This window comes from Ictalurus punctatus, chromosome 15 (assembly GCF_001660625.3).
Source record: "Ictalurus punctatus breed USDA103 chromosome 15, Coco_2.0, whole genome shotgun sequence".
NCBI lineage: Eukaryota > Metazoa > Chordata > Actinopteri > Siluriformes > Ictaluridae > Ictalurus > Ictalurus punctatus.
This window is the reverse complement of record NC_030430.2, coordinates 2,358,513-2,370,349: the sequence shown is the minus strand read 5'-3', so window position 1 is coordinate 2,370,349 and position 11,837 is coordinate 2,358,513. Positions and strand designations below refer to the sequence as shown.

The window sequence follows — 11,837 nt, the reverse complement described above, 5'->3', positions numbered from 1 at the left end:
GGCGTTTTGTTGGAATCCTGTGACCCAAAAGTTGCACATCCCAAACAGCTGCACGCGCGTAAAAAAAAAAAATAAATAAATAAATAAATAATAATAATAAAAATACACAAAAGAAAACGTGTTGCAAAACCGACATGGCATTAGCCGAGAACAGCGCACAGGCTGTAAGAGATTTCCGTTTCCAGTCGGTGCAAAATTAATTGTGCGGTAATTGCGCGCGCACTGCGGTTAACTCTCTCTCTCTCTCTCTCTCTCTCTCTCTCTCTCTCTCTCTCTCTCTCTGGTAGCAGAGCTCACCAACGGGAAAAAGAAAAGAAGCTCGCGTGGAGTGAAGACACTCAGCCACAGTGCTGAGGCGCGCGTGCCTCTCTGCTGCACCATATTCCTCCTCGTGGAGTTTGAAATATCCGCTGATTAGCACAACACAAGGATAGGAAATATTTGTTTCTACAAAAAAAAATATATAATAAATGAATAAATAAACGAATTAATAACTAAAATGACTACAGATCAAGAATCAACACGCATCGTTTAGAGGAATCCGGCGGATTTTTGTCTGACGCGCGCACGGGAGGCGGATAAAAAAAAGCGCAAGGCACGAGCGGAACATTTTCGGAAGTTTGTGGTAACCGGATATATATATATACATTTTTTTTTGCACGATGCCGCGTAACTCCCCGGCTGTGTGGCTCGGCGTGTTGGCGCTGGTGGCGCTCACAGACGCGCAGAACGACACGGAGCCCATTGTGCTGGAGGGGAAATGCCTGGTGGTGTGCGACTCGAACCCGGCTTCAGACGCCAGAGGCTCTTCTTCTCCGCTCGGCATCTCAGTGCGCGCGGCCAACTCCAAGGTGGCGTTTTCAGCCGTGAGGAGCAACAACCACGAGCCGTCAGAGATGAGCAACAAAACGCGGATCATCTACTTCGACCAAGTAAAGAACGTTTTTTTCTTTTTTTCTTTTCCCCACCCCACTTACAAAAGTTAGCCAGAAAGTATTATTATTTTCTGCATGCATATTTGCTTGCAAAACAGATTGCAACCACATAAATATGGAATAACATGTTTCACCTAAGTCTAAATATTGAGTATTTCATATTGAATAGTACTCTATGTTAAAGGATCAGCTGGTCAAATAACCTCAACTCTCAGAAATAATAGTACTTCTCATTGTGTCTGGACTTGCACCATCAAACATGCATCTTTTCTACCTTTAGTAGGCTTTGTATCTTACAATTGGACCTTAAGGACCATTGATCCAGAGTACCTTTTCTCTAAAATCTAATTAAAGGAACACCACATGCACCTTCCCAGGTATAACACATTAAAGGTGCAAACACATTGAATGCACCCTTCAGGGCACCCATCCCTAAAGTACCTTTATTTTCTTACCTTTATTTCTGAGAGTGCAAGAATGGCATATTTTCCCAGTGAAAGGCTATACATTATTCTAAATTTTTTAACCAATTAACGAAAAATAAAAACAAAACAAACAACAACAACAACAACAACAACAACAAAAAAACACTTAAATGGTGATTAGGTTGAATGATACAAGTAGAACAGATTAGTTCAAGTCATTATTTAAAAAATAAAGTCATTAGGCAGGATTAAAGTCATCGATGTGATTAATACGTCAGCGCATTATCCATTTTTGTTAATTGAGTTGGTTAATGAGACACACTCACACTCCTTATAAATGTATGTGAGATTACTTATAATAATTCATTCAACCAATGAGTATATATATATATATATATATATATATATATATATATATATATATATATATATATATATAAGATCATATAGTTCTAGGTCGATATTTTTTGTATTTTTCTTGGGCGCCTGTGTGAATATCCTATATACATGAAGTATTCGGTAGGACACCGGTGTAAGTGTAATGTATGGGGTGTGGGTGTATGTGTGTATAAAACGTAAATGTAAACGCTCCGTCAGATTCAAGGCCTCTCATTTACAGCTGCGAAACTGGTATAGGCCACTGCTGAATAGAGACTATAGAAGACCACGCAGGCATCATGAAGTGGAAAAGCGCACACTCAGTGCACAGTATTGCCCACTGTGATGAAGTGCAGCTGTGCTGCATACAGCCAGTAGCCTACATAAATCATTACTGTGCACCCCTCTCTGTCAGACTTTCTGTATACCTGCAGAAATGCTATTCATAACCCATATCTTAATTCTTAAATCATACATCACACTGCAACTTGCATAATTTTATTGAACATTTATGGACCACTGATATAGCTTTTTTTTGTTTTTGTATGGTTACACACTATAACCTTTCCAATACTAAGCAATACAAGGCTGCAATATGCAAATGAACCACTATTTTTTGTGTGCTCAGATGCTCTAGATGAGTGTTTCTGTGGGTGTTTTTGATGATTCATGGCTTTCGCATGAACCGGTAGGCATAAATGATTTTAATCAAAAGAATGCAATTTGTAACCATGTCAACAGACGTTCTGTAAGGGCCTTTTTAATATATCGCATGGTATAGTGCGGATGCAACATGTAATCTCAATATAGTTTTTTGTCAGTATTGTTCAGCCTTATATTTTATTGCATTATCACCCCGGCGCCATGCTGTGTTGCCTTCACTAACCTTCTTGCTTCTCGTCATTCACTTGTCATTCAGTTCTGACACACACCAACAGGCCAGGGCATCTGATAGAGCTCAGCCTTGGTGTTTGGCCTGACTGGACCATACAGGGCTGACATTACTTATAGATGGTTTTTGGATATTCACTGATAGCTTTGTGTAGATCCATGCTGCAAAAATGAGCTTTCGGGTCGAAAACTAATCCCAGTTATGCAAGAAAGGCTGAAGCAAGCAAATCTAACATAAAAAAATATTTGTTTTGTGTTAGATTTGTATCTCAGCACATGTATTCTTACTAAATACTTTCATCCATTTGAAGGAGTCAGTTTAAGATTTGGCTCAGGCTTTAATAAAGCCTTAATTAAGCACCCAAGCAGATGGACTACAGCATATATTAACCATTAACAAGGCAGTGCACTACCTTACACCACACCACACTCTTTTCCTTGCACCACACTCTGTTCCCTTCCAGCCCTCATTTTCTTCATTTCTTATCTGTACTTCTGCAAAGACAGTGCTAATAACTGTGCATTTTGATGCAGGACACAAAATAAAACTCGGCTGCTTTTTCTGCTGAGATGTGCTGTGTATAGGCCGCCCTTGAGGACCTATTATTCCTTACTCATTACTTTGGCTGCTGGGGCAGTAGGGGTGGTTGTGAGGGGCGGGGGACGAGGTTGGGGGGGGGTGTTTTGTTATAAAAGAAGGTAGCCTGACCAGCTGCTCTCTGGCCCTGTTTTGTTCAAAACCTCAATGCACACAAATCACAAACTAACCAACCAACCAACCAAACAACCATGCTTTCTGTCTAACCCATGGATTGAGGCCTCTTGGGGCCTTTATGTAACTCTCTGGCAGTGGAGCAAGCCATACTGGCCTGCTGTGTATTGTGTGAGAGCTCTGTGGATGCTAGCCATGCCCCCAATGGGATGGATACTGGTGCCGATGGTGCTCAATCTTCTCAATACTCGTTGGAACGAGCTGTCTGGGTTTGGAAAGGACTATTGGATACCCATTTGTGAGCTATCTGGAGCTCCTAGATATGTTTACGGCAGGTGATTGTGTCTTATCTGTCCCAGATGGTTATGGGAGAAAAGAGCCAGGTGGATATTGGGTCAGACCTTGGTTAAAAAAAACAAACAAACACCCCCCCCGGCCCCGAAAATATGTAGGCTTGTATAGCAATTCTGTTTTCTCCTTTGGGTATTATTCCAGGAATTCATAATGGCAGTAGTTTTGCATAAAAACTGTGCAGACACTTTCGATATTTCAGTGTTGCCAACAAATAGAGTGCAAAAGAACAACCGTCACATACAAAAGTAGTGTAATTATTGTGCAAATTGTTATATTGGTGAAATCATAGATATGCCTGAAATGTCACATTAGTATAGAATTTTAAATGTCAGATGAATTCACTGTTTAATTTGTGCATCTATAAATAGAAACAGACATTATACATTGCATAATTTATCACATACTGGCATATATATATATATATATATATATATATATATATATATATATATATATATATATATATATATATGAGCAATAAATCACAAAAGACGTGTCATCTCTTGCTTTTAATGGGGGAGATTCAAACTCTCTATTTAGCATCCTTTTGTCTGGCAGTCTGAGTATCTTGGTAGTCTAATAAGCACAAGTGAGCTGAAACCCCAAAGGGTCTGAGACAATAGAGTCAGAAGAGTCACAAGACCTCCTCTGCTTGTGCACCAATATCCCAAGCCCATGAAGTGCATAAAGAGGAAGAAAGTATGGTACATCCAATACAAAGTTCAAATGGGGACAATTTTTCTAAAAACCTTCACCTGCTGAAGCAAAAACTCACTTGCAAGGCCATTACAGTTTTACATTTGTGTCTGTTTATTTCAGTGATTTTTTTAAATGCAAAGTTCTAATAAGTAAGGCAGAATCCAATTCGAGCATAACGCTTTTAAAAGAACAGATGACTTTACAAGATACATTGATACAAGGTTTCCACCAGTTTATCGGATACTAGTACCGAGTAGCAGTAGGATGAACATGATTCATTACGATCCCACAATAACGAGTACCCTTTCTTTGCATGTGGAATGGGTTAAATTGTAAATCTAGCTTGTGAGTTACAAAATCTATTGTATTAATTCCTTCACATGCAATGTAGGGGAGGAAAGAATATGGAAATGAGGTTTTTGCATGTGCTGTTTGTTCTTGACAGCTGCAGAGACTCCTGGAACAGTAGAACAGGAACTAAGCTAATTAAAGGCAGTGAGACATGTTGAAAAACTGTTCAAAATACAACGTGAACACGAAATTAAACAGTCTACTTTCCGCTGATAAACCGAAGAGGTTTTCATTCACATGTACAGTCAATATCTAATATGAAGCCATGTTTGCCAAGGTAATATGAAGTCATTTTAAGAAACGTTCTGATCGTTTTGCGATACCGAGGCACAATCTTGATAAACATTTTCATTAAAACCTAGTGGAAGACACCATATTGTCTTTAACTGGTCTAAATGGGCTTTGACAAATTTAATACCTTCCTTTTAGCCGTATAATTCGCTCGCATGATCAACATTTCTGCAGGCTGTGAGGCTCAGTAGATCACACTGCGGGTGGAAAATTAATCTGTTTCCGTAAACACCACCCTGTATTTTTCACTTTATGATAAAATGCCCCAAATTCCGTATTCCTCAGGGAAAAATGTTTAAGCAGATTTGAATGACGCAACCTGACGGTAAATCAGTTTCCATGTTTTTTTTTTCTACGTGCCATCAAATTAGCATGTGTTTACACACCCGAATCTTAACTAAAAATTGAAAGTAAAGGTTTAAATGTCTTTGACTAAGATCAATCATTAGTCTGTGATGTCGGAGCGTATTTTCTCAGAATTGTTTTACAAATGCAAATTTTGAAGAACTTGCATGAACGAACACAAAGTAAGGAATGATTAACTTTAGAGGGAGGACGGGATTGCAGGCGTGACTTTTCTTACAGCTTAAACTGTATAAAAGTCAAAGGGATGATTTTTGCTTGTTAGAAATCGTATGAATTCCGACATGAGATCATGCCGTGGATACGCTGAGTAAGGCCGGGATTGTAGTTACACCTACAGTGGGTTCCGAATATCGGAGACCACTAAAGAAAACACTTCTAAGCGTTGCGAATTTAACGCAAAGTGTTTAATTACAAATGATATTATCAGCAATAAATTGAGTGAAAATTACAATTTTTATAGAATATTTACATGAATTTGAAAATTTCTTCCTATTTGGTATGTCCCCCTTTTGCTTTAAAGACAGATTGCACTCGAGCTGGGATGGACTTAAACCAGGATGGTTCATGTCAGATCCAAACCATGGGCATGTCGTTTGAACACGTTCTTCAGTGGAAGGGATAGGATCTCGAATAATATCTGCCCTTTTGTTATAAACATTACAAATTTGCTTACATTTAAACAGTGGCCAACAAATCACACAAAATCTTGAGTATTGAATATGTAAGATTTTGAACGTTTCCTTTTCTTTAAATTTTTTCTTTAAATCTTTTTATTTCCTGTTATAAATGAAAAAATAAATAAAAATAAATTAAGTGCAACAGAATTGCAAGGTGGCCTCAAACATCTGGACCTCGCTGGATCTAGTGGATCATGTTGCACCTCCTTTGGCCAGCATGAATCAGCCTGGTTTAGTTTTTTACAAGATGCCGGATGTGTTGTACCATGTGGAAATCATGGCATTGCCCTGTCTCTTGCTCTGAACTTCCATTTCCACCTCAACCCAAATATTCATGATAGTGCTGAACTCTGGAGGCGTTGTAGGCCACTGTACAGCTGGTGCACAACCAGAATAAGCTTTTTGCCGCTGAGGGTACCGCCGCGGACGCCTCGACAACATACATTTGCTGCTATTGCCCGCTATGTGGCGCTATAAACACAGATTTTAAAGGGTGAACATGTCACCGCTCATTTTCGCAAGTAGCTGTCAACTGCACCTTGCTAATGGACTAGATTTGACGGTTGCAGTCAGTGGAGAACACAAGAAAAACACTATCTGTATGTTTAAAAACAAATCACGTTCACAGAACCAAATTTAGTCCTCAAAAGCCCATGTAAGCGTTTATTGTTTAGACTGAATTCAAGCTGAATAGTAAGTGTATAGTACTACAACCCTGTATTTTATCTGTATTTTTAAACTTTAGAAATATGTGCATTATTATTATTTATATCATTGCATCTTGTAGTATTTTGTCCTTGCAATAAAATAAAAGTGATAGAAAAGGTGAATTACTCTGCATTAAGAGTGGAAGCCTAGCTGTCTGATACCCTACATCAATGAGCAGGCTTTATGTCAAACGTTGTGACCGCATTATTTAATGTTTGTCACAAATACAAACATTTAAAATGTACAGTTAATAATCAGAAACGGTGAATTTCAATTTGTTATCCGTGATCTGTCCTTTTTATTAGTTGTAGGTTTGTTATTAATTGAAACGTAAAGAAAACTTCAATGAAAACATCGTTCGTGTGCTATTCACCAGCTGTTACCGATAGCACCGACGGCGTTGATGTTTTTCCATTCTTCGTGACGCTTAGAAATAAAACAGAGTTCACAATTATGGTCAAGCGTTTGGTTTTAATAAATAACAGCAACATTACAATAAAATTTCGCTACATTCCAGTAGAGCCTCCGTTGCGCCGTAGTGTTGTAGCAGCAAAAACTCCTCGAACTAGTTAGTTACAATACAAGCCTTGACTCATGGTGGATTGTTAGGCTGAACGTGTCCACCTGATTGTGGAAAAAAATAAACACAAATGTTTAGATGTACTGTACCATTGAATTATTCTTATCAGGGGTCCTGATGTGGACTCGGAAAACATTCACACACAGTCACAATGCCACTACCGGCCTCTACTCCTGACAGCAAACAGGACGGATAGACAGATGTTGATTGGCGCATAGTTTGATCTTTCCCTCGGGCCACTTTTTTCCACAACTGACTAGTCCGGTTTTGATGCTTTTGTGCCCTCCAGCGATTTGTGTGTTCTTTGTAGATAACACTGGTACCTGACATGGTAGACCATTTGAGATAGAGGCTCAATAAATCCACAATAAATGGATTGTTCTCAGACAATATTCTGCATACGAGTGATGACCTTGGGTGCAAGGATTTTTGTCTTTGTGGCTCTTCTCGTTTAAGCCCTCTGATTCAAAAGTGTGTGTGTGTGTTTTTGTTTGCTTGCTGATGCACAATTCTTGGTAAACCCTTGAAAGGTTCATGTTGGAATAGGAGTAAGGGTAAATTAAGGGTAGATTCTAGGACCTACGAGCCTACATGTGTTTGGGCTCTCTCATTTTACCCATTCTAACAATTGATTAAACAACTGATACTATAAAGGCTGGTTTATACCATGCAATGCAGCCATCCAACTTATTGTAAGTGCCAACTCAGTGTGTATGGACTTCTTGCACATTCTGTGTCATTTGCATCCTACAGTTGGAAATAGATTTTGCATTGCGGTTTGTATTCATAATTAAAATAGCATCATTTGAAAAAAAAAAGAGAGAATACCCTGGTTTATTTGATGAAATCCTGGTTTCTAATTGACAACAACAGAGCATGATAGCAACGAGGAAATCCTGTTGTGCATGAATGCCTATTTCAATCAAGATCTTTATTACTATCTCACGGTAAAATTGTCAAGGAGTCCATCTGGAAAGAGCATAGAAGAGAAAATACTTGAATTATACAGTGTGGCAAAGATATTTCTTTATAAAAACATTTTTTTGTATGTTTGTATGGGTTTTTTTTTTTTAAACTTAATTTCATGCTTTGATGCCTCTGAAATATATTTTTTCCCACCCTACAGGTCCTTGTCAACATAGGAAACTATTTCACATTGGACTCTGTATTTCTGTCCCCTCGCAAAGGCATCTACAGCTTCAACTTTCATGTTATTAAAGTATATCAGAGCCAAACCATACAGGTGAGGAGGAACATGAACATGGTATGCTCCATGGCAGGCTTGTGCGATGTAACAATATTATCATCCTTGTACTATATTATGTAGGGAGCTCTGCAAAATATGCTTGTACAAGATGATATTCAAAAATATGCCAAAAGCGCAGTTTTTCTTCACAATAAAAAAGACAGATGAGCTAACCGACATGTGAATATCAGCCACTCCCTGGTAGCCCTTCCCTCCTTCCCCTATCTCGTGCGCTCACGCTTTCTGACATGGTGTCTAGAGAATATTTTGAGTTCATCTATGTGAAATAACAATCTATTAATGTATATTTGACTGAGCTAACATTAGACAAGTATATATTTAACATACAGATAACTATATTTATTAGGGATGCCTATTGGTTTTCGCTGGAAGAGAAAAACGAATGACGATTTTGACCCAAAAAGGATAAACACACCCGCAACGAAGTTTCATATCTAATGCTTTTCAGATCGTATTAAAGGTGATGATGATTAGAAGGTGATTAAATATGCTGGGGTTTTTTTTTTTTTTCCCTGTGTGCTCTCCTGTGCAACACCGAGATGCATCAACATCTACAGTGTCGGTCATGTGGACATTAGAAAACCGATCCCTAAAAGGATTATATCAAAAGGTGATGTTAGTTTTTTTTTTTTTTTTTTTTAACTGTATGACTGGAGAATCACATGAAAATCCACCATCCAGCTGAGTTTTTCGCGATTGCTGCAGTTCCTGACTGCACAGCTAGAACTATTATTACACCTCCAGTAAACCTGAAACGGTGGAAATGCTCGTTTTTCTGTCTTTTTAAGGATTGTAACATAGAAAATCAATCAAAATCGCACAAGCCTATTCCATGGACTTAAACAAAAACATCACCTTAACATTTTAGATTATCGTTTATGGATGATTACAGAACCACCGTAAAAGCATGTGCGTCTCCTGTAAGACAAGTGCGGCGTTGATGACGTTGTTATCTTGTACGTTGCACTTGATAAAGTCCAGCTGCACTCTGTTTAAACCTGATTTTATTGTTCTGTGCGTTCCTTCATATGGACTTCTCATCTCCTGTCTTTTAGGTGAACTTGATGTTAAATGGAAAGCCAGTCATCTCTGCCTTCGCAGGTGACAAAGACGTGACACGGGAGGCTGCTACCAACGGTGTTCTCCTCTACCTGGACAAGGAGGACAAGGTTTACCTGAAACTAGAGAAGGGAAATCTAGTGGGTGGGTGGCAGTATTCCACCTTCTCTGGATTCCTCGTATTTCCTCTGTGAAAAAGGGGGCGTGACTGCCAGCTTTCCCATGCGTCAACAGCGTATCACCATTGTTTAACCGATCTGTCAGCATTAACAGGAAGGGCCTGGACTGGAGGCATTCCTCCAAACGCTCATTCGTTCACTGTTTGCCCAAAGTGTGAAAAGGACCTTTGGAGAAATATCGTTGTGGCATGTGTGTTCCTTTTTTCACAATGCAAAGACACATCTAGGGACCTGCTGTTGCCTTCATATATTTAACGAATTCAACTGAAGTGTTTAGTGTCTTTCAAAGCTGTGGATTTTTCGTACCATGTGTCAAATATTAGTCACTTTTCTGATGTCTGTAGGGTCAGTCGGTGTCATTCGTATCTGCTCACACATTAACTGTTTGATATGATAGCACTTCTTTTCTATGGAGAATTCAGGGGGCACTAAATTTCCTTTTACTGCTTACACATCTCTAGCACTCGAGAATAAATGAATAACAATGTATACCTAAACTTAACCTAAACTCAGCAAATATGGGGTCAATAAAACTGATTTGAATCTCCTTTCCTGCAGAGAGTGTTAGTCCTAATCTTATACACCTTATTAAGGAACATATATATATATATATATATATATATATATAAAACTTTTATGTTTAAATGGGGTAATGTTTCAGTTGTTATGGGGAGTGTCATGGATTTCCTGCTGAGTGCTGAAGTGCTTAGAGGTTTTCATTGACGTTGACTTTGTTTACTTTTGACACGTGCGTTTTGTTTTGGTTTCTGTTCTGTCTCCGCCCCGTTATGTTATTGGTTCTTTCCTAATGTCTCAGCTGTTTTTTTGTTTTCCCTCTTTGATTACATTTAGTATTTAACCCCCTCGTGTATCTTTGTTCAGGGTGAAGTATTGTGTGTTCTGTGTTATCCGCCAGACCCGTACGAAGCCTTTGTTCTCTGTTCTTTGTTTCCATGGTTTTTGATCCAGTTGTTGCTCCCATGTTTAATATTTCTCATTCATGCCTAGTTTCGCTCGTTTGCTCATCGTCTGACCCTGTGCTTGTTTCTGACTACCTTTCTGCTACACGTTTTGGATTCGTCTGCCTGCTTCTTAATAAAGCTCTTAACTGCATTTGCATCCTGCATCACTCCTGCTTTCATGACAGAATACTTCGCCTACAACATGGATGAAGCAGGAAAGAACCAATAACATAACAGGGGCGGAGTAGAGACAGAAACCGAAACAAAACACACGTGTCAAAAGTAAACAAAGTCAGTGTCGGTGAAATCCCGGAAGTGTGCGCTATCGCACTTCGGGCAGTTGAAATATTTTTCAACAAATATTGAAAAAAAGAAATAATAAATTGTTATCTCCCTGTCACGGATTTCCCCTCGGACTGAGTGCCGAAGCATTCAGGAAATCCGTGACAGGGAGATACCCGGGGACAATTCCTCTAATGAACATATCCAAATAGTTAAATAAAGGGGAAAAAAGCTTTATATTAGCCTACAGAAATTATGTTCAGGTCATTTTAAACTGGGAGTATGGAAGAGAAATAAAAATCTTTGTAACTATGGAACAAAAAAGATTACCTCTATGTTGTATTTACATTTGTGCCCTCAGACCAGCCAGTGGGATCTCCAAGTATGTAAAGGTTTTGTATATCTATGTCCATAAATATTGTTTATATGGCTAATGATTGAGATATATATTGGGTATTTAGAAAATTTTATTTCACAGTTATTTTGCTATAAAATCAAAAGAAATCCTTTGCCAAATAGTGAACCGAACATATTCTACAGCTGCCAAGATTTTGTTATGAGCAATTAAATCCTATCAACTTCTCAGTCACGAACATAGGCTAACAACGGTTAAGTGTAAGTGCAGACAGTGTATCTATGATGTACATAACCTTTTCTATTGCAAAGATTGAAAAGGGAAAAGGGGATTATGGAGAGGATAATGTCTATACCAGATGATGAT

The 11,837-nt window shown here is 38.6% G+C and overlaps 1 protein-coding gene across 1 annotated transcript; it reads left to right on the top strand.

Annotated features, from left to right (window-relative positions):
* Positions 1 to 289: 289 nt before the first annotated feature.
* cbln4 (cerebellin 4 precursor) lies at positions 290 to 10,420 on the top strand. The gene is made up of 3 exons (XM_017488217.3): positions 290 to 932; positions 8,494 to 8,610; positions 9,690 to 10,420. The coding sequence occupies exons 1-3, from the start codon at positions 663 to 665 to the stop codon at positions 9,885 to 9,887; spliced, it is 585 nt and encodes a 194-aa protein (XP_017343706.1). The 5' UTR covers positions 290 to 662; the 3' UTR covers positions 9,888 to 10,420.
* Positions 10,421 to 11,837: the final 1,417 nt, after the last annotated feature.